General features: G+C 36.0%; 1 protein-coding gene across 1 annotated transcript; it reads right to left on the bottom strand.

The window, feature by feature from the left end:
- Positions 1-13,806: 13,806 nt before the first annotated feature.
- Positions 13,807-17,097, bottom strand: LOC146992814 (THAP domain-containing protein 1-like). Its single transcript, XM_085809117.1, has 2 exons — positions 16,624-17,097; positions 13,807-15,092 (listed from the first exon to the last, which is right to left on the bottom strand). Exons 1-2 carry the CDS (start codon positions 16,692-16,694, stop codon positions 14,849-14,851), a joined length of 315 nt encoding a protein of 104 aa, XP_085665243.1. The 5' UTR covers positions 16,695-17,097; the 3' UTR covers positions 13,807-14,848.
- Between the last annotated feature and the right edge of the window lie 239 nt (positions 17,098-17,336).

Raw genomic sequence — 17,336 nt, 5'->3', positions numbered from 1 at the left:
TCACCATGAGTAAGGTGAGTGTTTCCGATGTAAAAAAAAAAAAGAGAGATGAAAATCAGTTCGGAGTCAAATTATTTTTTCTGATTTCTACTTAGAGAGATGATTCTTTGTTTAAGTGCAGTAAAGTACAATACGTATAAAATAAAGTACAGTTTAGTATAGTTCATATATTTGCACATTTCATATTTCCTTCATTGATGGATGTATTAATTTATGTGTACTAAAATAAATTATAATTAAATTCTACAAAGAAGTTCCTGAATAATAAAAAATTCCGATTAATAGTTAAATTGAGTCACAAACATACACTTAGGTCTACATATTTCGATTCGTGTGACAAAGAAAAAATAAAATTTGTTTCTCATGCTATCAACCAATCAGAAATATAACCCATCAGGGAAGAAAAACAATATTTAACGTGTTTAATCTTACTACGGAAGCAAATAAAGTAATCAGCCTTTTGACCTCTATGTCAAAACTTTGATTTCTTTAACTATTTGTGGAATATTTTTCACTTTATCATAAAAATAACTACATCCAAGCTTACATCGCCTCAGTAAATTAAAGACGCATCTTCTGTCTCTTTAAATTTTACTTGCTAGGCCCCATACCTATCACTCCATCCTTCTCTTACGGTACAGCAAATATAAATTGCACACAAAATTTAAATTAAATTTCCAAATTTAAATTAAAATGTTTAAAATAGTTAATACGTTATTTACAACTTTATTAGGTTGATGATCTGGCACAGGTATACCCCTGAAGAGACCCCTGCACTTCTAAACTCAGTTTTTCGTTATTACCTTTACTTACTACCTTGCAACTTATAGCAATGGTAATTTGACCACCTTTCACTGATATTACTATAGAATCAACAATTATAATAAAATAGCGCTTTTTGGACAAATGGCTTTACCTTTTCTTTCCTTTATTAAGATATACATGCGTCCGTTTGAAATCTTCATGTTTTGGTTAAATTACTTCAGATACTGAAACTCTATCAAACTGGCCGCTAGTCGCCAACGAATGTTAATGCAATTTCCAGAACGTTCCCCTGATAAAAAATCAGAGTGATGTTTCAATCTTGATATGACTAATATAATTATGGGTTAAAAATTTACCGCAATTTTTTTGCCTTTAAATATTTAAACTCTACTCCGAATTGGTTTTTTAAATAAATAAATAGGAATAATTTTCTTTTCTTTTTTAAAATTCCCTTACGCATATATTTGGTAGCTTTCAAACCTACTTATAACCTGGTTGAAATACGTCTTAATCATTAAAACCATTCGCTATGATCTTTTTAGTCCGTTTTAAACAGCAGCTAATTTCATTCTTCTGAGAAAAAAAAGCTAGAAACACCATGTAGAAAGTGGGTGTTTTTACTGAAATCAAATATGCGTAAATTTCATACACAGTTAAGAAATGATTAAAATTCAAAGCTATAGGACCCATCAGTATTCAACAATATCACACTGAATATTCAAATCAGTAGTGGGTGAACTAAGCCCTGACGGCGATGCATGGAGTGATAAAAGTTCCTAATCTCATGCTGCGATGCCTTCTGCTTGGCATTCCTCAACTGTTGTCCAGATTTTTTTACATTTTGGGGCGCCCTAATCTGGCGGCCTATCAAATCCAATACAAGTATGACTGGCGAAAGGTCTGGTGGCCTTGCTGGCCGAGAAAGAGTATCAGCAGCTTGGAGACAGTCCAGAAATATGTGAGCCATATGGAGTTAAGTATCATCCTCTTAGAAAATGGCTCCAGAATGGTGTGCCATGAAAGTTAAAGCACATCGACGAAGGATGTCATTAGCTTATCGTTGAGCTGTTAACACTGTATGCAAGATGACTAGGGTTGATCTGCTGTCGATCAAGATAGCACCCATACCACCACATTAGGGGCAATGCTCGTGTGCCTTTGTAAAACAAAAGCTGAGTCCGCTGGCCCTAGTTCCTCTACATACAGACCCGATGGTCATCTGCTCCAAGACTGAAGCGGGATTCATCGGTTAAGAGTAAGTAATGCCAGTCAGCTGGCAGCCATGATGATCGTCTACGACACCACTCCAAACAACCCGGCTAATGCTGTGGGGTTAAAGGCAGACTACTTAAAAGGCCGCTGTAAGCACTTCCCCTCAATCAAAAGCTGTGAGATGGAGAAAGGGGCCACGGGTGGTATGGAAGAGGCTGGTAGCACGCTAGATAGCGGGCATGTTTGCAAAAATAATTTGTAACGTGGGAACATCACGCCTGTTTCTAATGCAATATATAATGTCCTGAAACATGTTGCCTGTACCCACTACAATAGATAACATCTTGAAATATGCACCTGCGCAACTATGTATATCGCATTGCATATCATGTAATTTAATCCTTTCCACTTGAGCTAATTTAACGCTGAAAGGTAGGAGTAACGTTGATGCTATCACGACTCGAGAAATGATGCCAGAATGTTGTTAGTTTTCTAGTTAGTGTGTGGGGCTAATACCTACTCACTTAGGGAAAATATTAGGTGGCTCCTCACTTCTACATAATATTGTAAGGTATTTCTCCAGCTTTCCTAGCGTGCCTTCGTGGTGTAGTGGTTCTGAACGCTGCGTCGGTATTCCAGAGGTCCGTGTTTCGATTCCCGGGGAAGGCGTTTGCTAATTTTTCATCTTGCCTGCTTCAGAAAAATTCCTAATGTCTCTACAGTGGCGCCCGAACTAAAAACGAGTGATGGATATGATTTTCCACACCCAGAATTTGGCGATTGGGTTCCCTAAAAAAACCCAGTCGTCCTTTAAAAAGGAGAGTATGTAAGGTATTTCTCCCGCTTTCCTAGCATGCCTTCGTGGTGTAGTGGTTCTGCACGCTGGGCCGGTATTCCAGAGGTCCGTGGTTCGATTCCCGGCGAAGGCGTTTGCTAATTTTTTATCTTGCCTGCTTCAAAAAAAATGCCTAATGTCTCTACAACATAATATAGATGACGGACAATGATACCGTTGGGGCAATTCGAGCCTGTTGCACAATCGCCCGATTTACCTCGAAATTGTGTACCTTCGACTTGATTCTGCCGATGAGTAACTTTTCAGCAACCATTATTGCCAGCATTTGTTCGTACGATGCACGCAACGGCTAATTGCTCAGTATGGCCGGTCCGCTTCAAGAGACCGCGTTAGAAATCGTCCAATTGTCTATAAAGACTTCAAAGTGTCTATATAGTTGTTCAGGAACGTGCACGAACTCAGTTAATACACAATAATTTAATATGTTCGTTATAGTGTAGATTTTTCGTGGCAAGAATGATTTTTTTATATATTGCTTTGAGCGTGATAACGCACGGAATGTTACTTTTTCTGATATGTTTAGAATGCTAATTAAAATAACTTCGTTGTTAATTAAAAAGGTTTTCTCTGCGAAATATATTACAAATTCGTCTGAAGTTATTAAATAAATCAAGAAACTGATTAATTTCAAAGAACTGGCGTCCGCGACAGGATGGAATGGCTATTTGAAGAAAACGAAACAACGGTTTGAAAACAAAACATCGATTTCGTATTGGAATTTATCAAGTAAGTTTATGATTTATTTGATTATATTGGACATATTGAATTTAAACTCATGGAAATTTTATTACGAAAGCGTAAGCCTCTAAGGTAATCGTTTACGATTACTGCCAATGCTTTAAATGCTGAAATTCTAAAGTCTGACGTGGAGGTTAATCAACTCCAAGTATTGAGATCACAGTTGGAAGGAAAATTTAACAGATTAGATGAAGTTCAACCTTAGATTTCCGAACTTTTGTTGGAAAGGGAAAACGAAAGTGAATAATTGGCTGATTTTGACACGAATGAAACATATCGTGATAAATATATCGGTTTAAAAACAAAAGTAGAAAATAGAATGGTGAATTCCACTCCTGTAATTACACCTGGAACTTTAGAAAACTTTCCGAAAACGAACTTTAAATTACCAAAGTTGGAGCTTCAAAAACTCAATGGGGAGGCCCGAAATTGGTTAGGATTTTAGAGACAGTTTAAGAAGATCGACGAAGATGTAAATATAATTATAAAGAAGCTATCAAACAGCTAAAATCTCGATTTGCACGCGACTAATTACTGTTACTCGATTTGCACGCGACTAACTTATGTTCGCGAATTATAAAGTTTTTTGGCTCAAACCAACCAAAAAGGAAATATGACTCTATCCAAATTATATGATAACTTAGACACGCAACTCAGAGCTTTGGAGACGTTGGGGGTAAAAAGTGATATTTATGCAGCTATGCTGTATCCCCTTGTAGAGTCTTCACTACCTGAAGAAATTCCGAGGGCATGGGAGTGTAGTTGCTTGCAAAGTTCTTTTTATAATAATTTAAAAGGCAAAAAGCAAAAGCAAGAATCAATTTTTTTATATATAACATCTTTATTATTCTTCGTAGCGCTCACTAACTCCTTACTGACTTCAGGCATGACAACCTTAGAAACTAAACCGAAACTAAGGTGAAGTGAAAGTAGTAGTTATTATCTAGTAGAAGTAGTTGTAGTTATTATGACCAATAATAATTGTTGCCTACATCACTCCCCTACCAGTAACAAAGTTACGTTACTCTGAAAACATGATGGGAGAAAAGATACAATTAACACTGATACAAATATATAAATTGAAATTATGTACACAAAGAAAAACATAATTAAGTTTTAAATTAATATGAAAGAGTTATAAGTTCAAGAAGAGTCAATAACGTCATTGAAACGAACTGGAAGTTTTACTTGTCTACCACAGCGCGTTGATTTTTTAGGTTGTTCTATTTGCTGACTTGGCACAGATGTTTGCTTTCTTGGACAGACGTATGATCACTTTTTGAAGTTGGAGACAAAAGTTCATTAGGTTGTAACACATAAGCTGGTTTTAACCTATCCACAGAGATACTAACTTGTTTATTTTTAATTGATAGAAGAAAATATTTCGGGGTTCTTTGCAGTACTAAAAAGGGTCCTTCATATGGGGGCTCCAAAGGTTTTTTTACTCTTTCAACCCGCAGAAACACATGCGAGCATGTGTACAAATCTTTTGGGATGAAAATCGTTTGTTTACATTTGGATTTGGATTGATAGGGCTTTAAGAGGGCCATCTGATTTCGAAGATTACTTACAAAATTATCATTAGATATTGGCATGTTTGATTCTTCAAAGAATTCGCCAGGTAATTTAATAGTTTTGCCATAAACCATTTCAGCTATTGTATACTTACAGTCCTCATGTAGAGCAGCTCGCAAACCCATAAGAACTTGCAGCGGCAGCGCCAAACAGGCGATACGGACTTAAAAACTGTACAGAAAAGCGCCAATTGGCGAAACAGTAAACCCGTTTGGCAAACCTACAGGCTGACGGGGAGAGAAGAATTTTCCCCGGCAGTCAAGTGGAACTACTGCAACAAATGTGTGCATCTCTGTTTTCGCCGAGATATGTGAACTTGTGTACTCGCATCTGTACTGTGCTCTGAATTTCTTAAGCCGTTATAATGTACCCGGCAACTGTTATTTTTCCTTATTAAATTTGATTATTAATTGTAACATGTCTATCTTAACTAAGATTTCGGCTTTCCTAGTTAATGTTAGGGATATTTTCGTATGCACGTGTTACTCACACGTACATCATTGGTGACCCTGTCCCTCGCTCCTTCTGTTTCGATCCCTAATGACTATCTGTCTCAATCTTTGTTAAAAAACTAAAAATATGCCTTATTTTGATGCCAGTGCTCTTCCTTATGACTGATAAATGCTCTACCCTATTTATTTCCTCCTCATTTTATCGTACGGATTACACGTGGTTTATCACACTTAAGGAGGATTTACAGGTATGTGGTCAAATTTTTTTAATTATCTGTGATTGGTCTTAATTATGTTTTTGTGATATGTTTTGCTCTAAAATTATAGTTTTAATTTAATTATTGATTGTTTAAAATTGATCTTTGGGTAATATTTGTGCTCACACTTTTATTGAGATATTGAATGTCTTCATTATTTTATTCTAAATTGATACTGTTTTGATAAGGTATAGTGCAAAACATTAAGTTTACGATTTACGATATATTTATAATTGGCAACCATGCCAGGATCGGAAGGCCAAACCAACGAGGAATCGAATATGGCGGTTCAGGAGCCACAAATCTCACACGTGGCAGTTAAAATTCACCCTTTATGGAAAAAAAATGTTAAACTTTGGTTTATTCAAGTTGAAAGTAACTTTGCTTTAGCGAAGATTAGTAGCGATAGTACAAAATACAACCACGTGGTTTCTTCGATAGACCCTGAAACTCTTTCCGCAGTATCAGATATTTTATTTAATCCCCCAGCGACGGCTAAATATGATGCCCTTAAAGCTAGGTTAATAGTAGAATTCTCAGATTCGGAAAGCGAGCAAATACGCAGACTTATTTCTGAATTGCATTTAGGGGACGACAAACCATCTCACTTATTGAGAAAAATGAGAGAATTAGGTGGAAACTGTATAACTGACGAATTTTTAAAATCATTATGGCTGCAAAGGTTACCTTCCGAGGTGCATGCCATTTTATCAATAAATTCGGAATCCTTAGACAATTTAGCAAAAATGGCTGATAAGATAGCTGAAGTGCGCACGCCAACGAACAACAGCGTGTTCGCGGTCCAGGCAGCTTCGGCGAGTTCCCCCAGAAACCCTAACGATTCTGGTGCCCCCCTCGAGGAGCTTAAGGCCTTAAGGAGTGAAATCTCTGCCCTAAGTAAACAAGTCGAGCGACTCTCCCGCTGAAAAACGAGGAATAATTTCCCCCGGGATCAACATAACACAGCACGTAGTTTTTCGCGTGGGCATTCCCGAGAGCGTGTGAACAATTATTGTTATTTTCATTCGCGATTCGGTAATAATGCACGAAAATGTCGAGCACCTTGTTCCTTTTCTCAGAACACTACGGCCCAGGAAAACTAGTAGTAGCGGCTGTCGATCGAAATTCATCGGCAGTCGCGCATTCATGTCGTTTACATGTTTACGATAACAGATTAAATTTAAACTTTTTGATTGATTCGGGCTCGGATGTTTCATGTGTGACACCGACTTCTAAGTTTAAGAAAATGCATCCTGATTCGCTTCAATTATTTGCCGCGAATAATTCCAGAATTTCTACGTATGGAACAAAATTGTTAACTGTGAATTTAGGACTTAGACGAAACTTTTCTTGGAAGTTTTTAATCGCCGATGTACCAGTGCCTATAATAGGAGCCGACTTTTCAAGGCATTTTGATCTTTTAATCGATTTAAAACGAGGTAGGCTTATCAATAATACTACGAAATTAACTCGTATTGGTTCTCTTTCCGATTCTAAAAATTATTTTTCGGTAAAGTTAATATCTGGTGATTCACCATATCACAGAATCTTGAAAGACTTTCCGGAAGTACTCAAGTTAAAATCCGATTCGGGTAGAGTAAAGCATAGTACAGTTCATTACATCGAAACAAACGGTCCTCCTGTGCACAGTAAACCGCGTAGGTTAAGCCCTAAGTTATACGAAGCAGTAAAAAAAGAATTTCAATTTATGATAGATCAAGGTATTTGTAGACCATCAAAATCAGCATGGTCATCACCTCTTCATGTAGTTTCTAAAAGTTCGGGCGACATACGGCCAGTAGGAGACTACCGAAAACTAAACGCGTACACCGAACCCGACAGATACCCTATCCCGCATTTACAAGACTTTAATAATACGCTTAGCGGGAAGACAATTTTTTCAAAAATTGATATCGTTCGGGCATATCATCATATACCAGTCCATCCAGATCATATACTGAAAACTGCAGTTTGCACCCCATTTGGTCTTTTCGAATTTCCGTTTTTAAATTTCGGACTGTGCGGAGCAGCTCAAACCTTTCAAAGGTTTATGAACGAAATTCTTGGAGATCTAAAATTCGCCTACGTTTACTTAGATGATATTTTGATATTTAGTGGTACGGAAGATGAGCATAAATCTCACCTACGTACTGTTTTTGAAAGATTAACTATATGGATTGACAATTAACGCTTCGAAATGTGTTTTCGGCGTTCCGGAAATATCTTTTTTAGGCCATATAATCAATAAAGATGGTACCAAGCCTCTGACGAACAAAGTGGAACCGATACTTAACTACCCACTTCCGAAAACGGTAAAAGATTTGCAGAGATTTTTAGGATTTTTAAATTTTTACCGTCGATTTTTACCCAACGTAGCCCAGAATCAAATACATTTAACTTCGTATTTAAAAAGGGCTAAGAAAAATGATAAGACAATCCTGAATTTGTCTGAGGAAGCGCGGAGTGAATTTCAAAAGTGCAAACAGCTAATCGCTAATGCTGTTCTTTTGGCACACCCGAAGAAAGATGCCCAGTTGGTTTTACAGGTTGATGCGTCAGACTTCGCGATCGGTGGAACGCTATCACAAATAGTTGATAGAAATTTAAAGCCTCTCGCATTTTTCTCACGAAAGCTTTCGCAGGCGGAAAGGAACTATAGTGCGTATGATCGAGAGCTGTTGGCAGCTTATGCTTCTATTAGGCATTTTAAGCATATGTTGGAAGCACGGAACTTTTCTTTAATCACCGATCACAAACCGCTCACGTATGCATTCCGACAGCGTTTGGATAAATGTTCACCTCGTCAGGCTAGGCAGTTAGACTTTATCTCACAATTCACCACTGAAATTCGCCATATAAAAGGTTCGGAGAATATCGCTGCCGACGTACTTTCGCGTATAGAAGCAATAAGCATGCCTAACCCTATCGACTATGAGGAAATCGCTAAAATGCAAGAAATCGACCCAGAATTACAAACATTGCTTAAAGAGTCAAAAGTTCTACATCTCAAAAAACTTACCTTACCGAATTGTAGCTTACCGATATATTGTGATGTGTCAACAGGTAACGCCCGCCCTTACATTCCTCCGTCATTCCGTGAGAAAGTTTTTGCCACCTTGCACAATTTGTCTCACCCCGGTATTCGCGCATCAACAAAGTTAGTATGTTCACGGTTTGTTTGGTCTTCCATCCGCAAAGATTGCGGGAAATGGGCACGGCAGTGCATTCCGTGCCAGAAAGCAAAAGTAAGCAGGCATACTAGAACCCCGTTAATGAAGTTTCCAGACCAATCACAGAGGTTTGATCACGTCCACCTTGACCTTGTTGGTCCCCTACCTCCTTCTCAAAATAATTATTACTGTCTAACTATGATAGATAGATTTACTAGATGGCCCGAAGCAGTACCCATACCAGACATAACAGCACGCACAGTAGCACAGGCTTTCTATGACCACTGGATTACTCGATTTGGTTGTCCGACTGTTATTACTACCGACCAAGGGCGACAGTTTGAAAGCGGCTTATTTCGAGCCCTTTCCCAATTATTGGGAATCAAGAGGATCAGGACGTCTCCGTACCACCCACAGGCGAATGGACTGATCGAGGAATTCCACCGTCCTTTGAAAGCTGCCTTAAAAGCGCACGATACCAGTGACTGGGTGGCTGCCTTTCCAACGCTGCTGATGGGTTTCCGCGCCGCTCTCAAAGAGGACATAGGAGCAACCACTTCTGAACTGGTGTATGGAAAGACTATCCGTCTCCCAGGAGAATTTTTCAATCCGAAACCTCCGGATGCGTCCCCCAAACAGTTTGTGGAGGATTTAAAATCTCACTTTGCCAGTGTCCGCCCGACCACGACTTCTAGCCACGGCCAGCGAACATGTTTCATTCATCCACGCCTTCACAAGTCCACATATGTGTTTGTTCGACACGACGGAGTTAGAAAACCACTTCAAACTCCTTATGATGGACCATTTAAGGTGCTAGAAAGACAAGATAAAACGTTTGATCTCGAAATAAAAGGGACTAAGCAAACGATCTCCATAGATAGACTGAAACCCGCTTTTGTAATCATGGACTCTTCTCAAGTTGCTTCCAAGAGTGTGAAAAAAACTTCGGACATTTGTATCACCCGTTCTGGACGATTAATCCGACCCCCGCATCGGTATGTCACATTTCGTTGACACTGCCGAGGGAGTATGCAGCGGCAGCGCCAAACAGGCAATACGGACTTAAAAACTGTACAGAAAAGCGCCAATTGGCGAAACAGTAAACCCGTTTGGCAAACCTACAGGCTGACGGGGAGAGAAGAATTTTTCCCCGGCAGTCAAGTGGAACTACTTCAACAAATGTGTGCGTCTCTGCTTCGCCGAGATATGTGAACTTGTGTACTCGCATCTGTACTGTGCTCTGAATTTCTTAAGCCGTTATAATGTACCCGGCAACTGTTACTTTTCCTTATTAAATTTGATTATTAATTGTAACATGTCTATCTTAACTAAGATTTCGGCTTTCCTAGTTAGTTAATGTTAGGGATATTTTCGTATGCACGTGTTACTCACACGTACATCAAACTGTTGGTAACGTTATGACATCTAATAGCTGTGTAGACGCTCAATTTTCCCATTACTCTGAGAATGGTAAGAAGTTGTATGGTTTACTTTTACTCCACATAGCAAAGCCAAATTTCGAAACAGTTCTGAAATGAATGGAGTTCCTCTGTCAGTAATAACACAAGAAGGTACACCAAATCGTGTTATCCAATGCTCATAAAAGGCTCTTGCTATATTTTCTGCTGTGATATTTGATAACGGTACCACTTCCATCCAAGAGGTAAACCGATCAATACAAGTCAAACAATAAGTGTATCCATTAGAAGGTGAATAAGGCCCAATTAAATCAATGTGCACGACACTAAATCTTTCGTCTGGTGCTTGATATTGAGAATATTCTGATTTTGTATGTTTAGTTACTTTATTTTTCTGACAATTGATACAAGTTTGGGCCCACTGCGTAACATCTTTTTTTTTTATATCCGGCCAAATATATCTTTTAGTAATCTCTTTTACAGTACTTCGGATTCCAGGGTGAGCTAAACCATGAATTGCATTAAATATTTTCATCCGAAAAGTTTTAGGTATGAATGGTCTGATATTAGAAGTAGAGGTATCGCAATATAAGAGTTTTCCTGATGGTAATTGGTGTTGTTTAATATGCAATGATTTGGAATGTAATTTCAACTGTTGCAGTTCATCATAATTAATTTGTGCATCTGCTATCAGGTCAAAATCAACAACAGGGGAATCGATGTCCTCAATTCTACATAGGCTGTCTGCAACCACATTGTTTTGACCACTTATATGGCGTAGGTTAGTAGAGAATTGTGAGATATATTGTAGCTGTCTTAGTTGTCTGGGAGAGGCTTTGTTATTATTTTGCTTAAAAGCAAACGTTAAGGGCTTATGATCCATATAAATAGTAAAATCGCGGCCTTCAAGTAAATGTTTAAAGGATAAATATATACCCAAAAGCTCGCGATCGTAAGCGCTAGAATTTTTCTGGGCATCATTAAGCTTTTTTGAAAAAAATGCAATAGGCTTCCATCCATTTGGTTCTTTTTGTTGAATAACTGACCCAATAGCCAAATCGGATACATCTGTGAGAAGTGCCAGAGTGTAATCCGAATTGGGGTAGGCCATCAACGCTACTTGAGCAATATCTTGTTTACATTTTTCAAAACTTTTTCTGGTTTCTTTGGTCCATAGTATTTTACGTCGATCTTTTTTTGTAGATCCTTTCAAAAGTTCATGAAGAGGAGCTTGAGTTTCTGCGGCATTTTTATATAATTACGATAGAAATTGATCATTCCTAAGAAGGAGCGAAGTTGGTGTATAGTTTCCAGCAATGAATATTCTATGATAGCTTTAATTTTTTCAGGCAGAGGTTTTGAACCTTTCAGCAGATATTTGATAGCCCAAAACGTCTATTACAGGTACTCCCAAAACTGATTTGCTAATATTAATTCGGAGACCATATTTATCTAAACGCTAAAAAACTGTTTTAAGATGTAAACAATGTTCTTCCTCACAAGAAGAGGCAATCAACACTGTTTTAAGATGTAAACAATGTTCTTCCTCGCAAGAAGAGGCAATCAACACATCATCCAAATATGGAATTACAAAGTCGAGGCCATAAAAAACTTCATTGATGAACCTTTGAAAGGTCGCCGGGGCATTTTTGAGACCAAAACTCATGACATTGAATTGGTAAAGACCACAAAGTGTGATGATGGCAGTTTTTTCTTTATCTTCATCTGCTACTGGTACGTGAAAATACGCTTTAAAGAGATCAATTTTAGAAAATATAGTTTTATTAATTAAAATATGTTGAAAATCTTGAATTCGAGGAATGGGATAACGATCAGGAACAGTTAAATCATTCAGTCTTCTGTAATCCTCACATGGGCGGAAAGAACCGTCTTTGTCACTATGAGTAGGGGACTTGCCCATTCTGAACTGGACGTTGTTATTGTCTGGAATGATGTTATCAATGTCTGGAATGATGTTAATGTTGTTATTGTCTAGCATATATTTGAATTCTCTTTTAGCTATTTCCAACCGTTCAGAGTCTAATGGTCTTGCTCTACAACTTACAGGTTGTCCTTTAGTTATATGATGTTTCACATTATGCTTTACAGTAGAAATAAGAAAATTTGGTTTTGTGAATAGAAATAAGAAAATTAGGATACATAGTAAATAAATCAGAATATTTACATAATCTGTCCATTGTATGTACAGTTTCATTAATAGAGATGGGTGCGATGTCACCATGAACTGCAAAGTTCGTCACACCATCAATTAACCTTTTATGTTTTGTATCAATCAATAAATTGAACTTATTTAAAAAATCTGCACCTAAAATGGGTTTACTAATTTTTGCTACAATAAATGGGAATTGAAATTCTCGGCGTAAACCAAGATCAAGAATTAAAACTTGTGTACCAAAAGTATCAATTTCTGTATTATTTGCAGCATATAATTTATAGTCACTAATAAGTTCGTGTTTAGAAGTACGAGGAATAAGGCTTTCTTCTGCTCCACTGTCAACCAAAAAAATGTAAACCTGTTTTTTTGTCCGTGATAAATAAGCGGAATTTACGGCAATTTTCTTTATTTACAGCAGCAGAGTCTGCCGCTAATTCTACTGCTGATTTTCGTTTTCCGGGAAGTTGTTTTTCTATGCACAGGGGGCTTTGCATCTATCACGAAAACACTTTTCTCGAAAACGAAAGTGGAAATAACAGTACTTGCCATTAGGGTTATAACCAACGACTTCATATAACAGGTAGACGGTTCACCCCACAGAGAATTCGTCTGCTAGGGTGTCTCCAACATATACCACGTGACTAATGCTCTTGGCGCTCTTGGGGAGTGATAGCTTAGGCTGTTCATCGTCAGTTTGGCCCGCTTTCGATATGGCAGGTAGTGCTTTTTATTTCCGTCTGCTAGCAGTCAGCAGACAACGGCCTCGAATTAGGTTGTTCGATTTTTTACAATTATATTTAGATATAACTTAACCCCTTTTTTCCTGAATATTTTATCTATATTTTTAATAATCGCTTTAAATTATTTGCACCATTGTTTAAGATGTTTAAGTTAAATAATTTTAGGAAGAAAATCTAAAATAAATAATAAAAAATTGAGATTATATACTTACAGACTGTTGACTTTCAGCTGGAACTATAAACTATTACTGCCCAAACTTAATATAGTATATAATACAAAAAGATAAATTATACTGAATTAATTAATTAAAATTATGTTTACTTAAATATATGAAAGTAAAATATTAAAGAAAAATATTTTCTTTCATATATTTAAGTAAACATAATTTTAATTAATTTAAAGTCAGAAATAGTTTTTGAAAGAATTTCATTTACTTTTGACCTCTCGGTGTTACCAACAGTACTTGCATTATGGAAATGTACAATAGTAAAGAATTTTTTATTTTTAAAAAGATCTTTATTAAGTAATTGATTATGCCTATTTTATTCAGTTACTTGCATATTAAAGTGCTTATAAATTCAGCAATGTCCAGAAAATAATTTAATGCAAACTTGGAAGCTACTGCCTTAACTGTACATTAAATTTAGTAAGATTTCATATTTTGCAGATCAGCTGTAAAATGTACATTTCCGAAATAAAATTTTCTTTCTGAGTTATAAATTCAAACCTGACAATAAATGTTCTATTTTATTCCTGTATCCCAATTAAATAAACACATTATGAAAATGTGCATTTAAATATAGTATTTACTATAAAGTAAGTGGCTTAATTACAAATAAACACTCAAAAATTAAGTAAAACAAAAATATACTACTTTGTATGAACACCAATCTTTTAAACGCGAGCAGGACGCAGGTTTTGAATAAAAAGTTTTTGCTCTTCACCAGCTGCAAAGGATCCAACTTGCATCTGATGAAGAAATAAAGCTTTTCGTTTCAAAAGCATGTCCTGCTCATATTTAAAAGTTTGGTGTTCATACAAAGTAGTATATTTTTATTTTAAGTGGATTAATGCTTTATTTTTTTAAATTATTTTTTCTAAAGTATATCAAGAACAAATACTAAAAATCACCTACTCAAAATGGTAGTCAAGTATATTCCAAATTTCCTATTTTTGATATGTGAATAAGTAATGAGCTTTTTAAAACAAAAACACACAATTTGGCCAAAATATAGAAACTAGTTACTGTTATATACTACATGAATAACTTTATGAAATACAATAATGCAATATAATATGAAATACAAAAATAATAACCTCTTTTTTCCTGAATATTTTATCTATATTTTTAATAATCGCTTTAAATTATTTGCACCGTTGTCCGTTGCACCCTATATATGGCTCTGATATGAAAAATTTGACTTATCAAACTTTATTTATTTATTATTATTATTATTATTATTGGAGATGGTATAAATTTTAAAAAAATTAGCTTGTCGAACCATTGAATCTTTTGGACTTTCGCTTGTAAACCTTTTTTTGTAAGTGAGAAGGGAAATTAAATAACGTTGGAATTGCTGTGGCCTTTAACCAGGTGCCTCCAAACTTTGTTCTATCGAAGCAGTCTGATGTAAAATGTTTCGAACATAACTTTGAATACTTGGTTACTCTAAAGTTTTCCCGCCGCAGTTGTACTTCCCATTGTTTTTGCCTTTCTGGATCTTTAGGGAAACTATAAATGAAAAAAAAAAAAAAAAAAAAAAAAACTTAATTGTACTAAAGTAGCAAATGAAGTATTAAATTACACACATATATGTATGCCAGGTCATACTGCAAAAGAATGGTAATTTTCAGAATCATTTAAGAATTCTTTAAGTACATGCTGAAAAATATCATGAAATTTTAAAAGTGTAATAATTTTTCATTAGAAAGAAATGTAAATATACCTACAATTAGAGTCAAAACAATATTATAATTGTCTGTATATGAGGGGTGGCATTTTTCCCCTTAGCCTTTTATTACATGAGAATTCTTATTTCGTGATTCTGTATTGGAATGGAAATCAAAGGGTCCTTTTGGACCACCTTAAAGTTCTCTTAAAATTATTTTACAATAGTACGTACATTCAAAAACACAATTTGTATTACATCAACTTACAGGTCAAAAGGTGCCTTCTGGAGAAAAGAGGGTCAAGTGAAATTTAAAAGAAAATGAGTCACTTTCAAATTAGATTGTTAATGATGGGAAAAAATTTGTGCTCAACGCAAAGTTGAAAAAAGTTACTTTGATTTTGCCATCAACAATTCTTCCTTCATAAAAATCTATTAACAAAATTATATTTCACTGCATGTAGGTTAAACTTCTAAAATGAGCACCACCTCTCTTTTCTTGAGATTATATTACTGGAACAAAATAATGCACTCTCTTTTCTTGAGATTATATTACTGGAACAAAATAATGCAATCTTAATTACTGATTTCCACACTCATGTGTATGTCATGGGGGGATCAATATTTCTTATTAGCTATAACAAATATTTTATATTGAATATGTATCAAACGGTAACAAACTTCAACTCAGTATTCATTATTAGGATCAAAACGATATTACAGTTAAAAATTCTCTCACTCTCCTTTTTTTTTAAAAAATACCATTTAAAATATGGTAAGTTTTTCACATCACATTTTTTCAATTACAATAAATTTCTAACAGCATCGTAGATGAGACAGAATTATAATCCAGATTATTTTTATTTGAATTGATTTTATAGAAAATAATGATAAAGCACTGAGCTTTATAAAAGTAATCTGATTTTTAAAATACTGCTGTTTAACTGTTTATGTTTAATGTTGCATGAATCAAGATCTTCAGCTTTTTTTTAACAAAGTAAACATATCGCACAGTCTCAATAATTTAATGCTAATAATAACATTTTTCTTTTTTTATCGCAGGCAGTAATTGTTTATGAAATCAAAACGCGTACGACTTGGCGAAAAAAGGTTAACGCCAATTGGCGCAGTTTTCTATTTCAACGGAATACACGGAAAAAACATATAAAATTCAATTATTTGTAAAGGGTGATTCCAGTAAATAGTATCGCAGTATTTAATACATTTTGATGCTAATAATACATGCTGAAAATGTCATATACGGCGGCAATTTTCTTACACAATATGGCTGAAACTTTCCAACCAATTTAACAGAGATAGTAAAATGACAAAAATACTGAAAATAAAATAATAAATCATGCAGTTTTAACTTACCTATGAAAGGTTACAAGTCCTCCTTTCACGAAACTTTCTTTACATCCATAGGCGCTGCAGCGAACAACCATTTTTACTTAAATTTTATGTGACCAAGCAGAGCAGCAGTCTTTCGTTCCATAGAAAGTAATGTAAAGTATTTCCGGTGTGTGTGTGTGATTATGGCAAAGCCTCGAGGGCTATCTGCCTAAGGGGAGGGATGCCTTCGTGGAGGGCTTTCTAAGGGAAACTGGCTCGTATACACGTTACACATGGGGAAAACCACGAAAACGCCCAAAAAGTATTTCCGGACTTTCGGAATTCGCGCAGCAGTCTCGTGACACTAATGTTGGAACCGGTTGAAAGTTGCAGTACGCTCTCTACCAGTATATTATCTCGTTGGTTATAACGGCTCCGAGACTTACTTGGATCATTAGATGATCGACTGCTATTTCTTGAGCGAGGACGATAATGCCTTGTGACAGTTAGTTTTTCGAGTTTATTATCCAAAACTGCAATTTGCTGTCGTAATTCAGCAATAGCATCTGCTCCTGGAGAAACAATACTGCTGGCACAGTATAGTTCTTGTTTCGGTTGCATTTCGATTATACGATCGGCCATTAGAGCCAGTTTTTCGATATCTTCATCACTAACGATTAAAATATTGCGCACAGAATCTGCCATTTTCTGCAGAAATAGTGTTTTAAGAACTTTATCCGAAATGCCATCGGTAG

The sequence above is a fragment of the Stegodyphus dumicola genome, chromosome X2 (assembly GCF_044657685.1).
Source record: "Stegodyphus dumicola isolate Sdum_Otavi_A_Nest chromosome X2, ASM4465768v1".
Taxonomy (NCBI): Eukaryota; Metazoa; Arthropoda; class Arachnida; order Araneae; family Eresidae; genus Stegodyphus; species Stegodyphus dumicola.
This window is presented reverse-complemented; position numbering and strand designations above follow the sequence as displayed.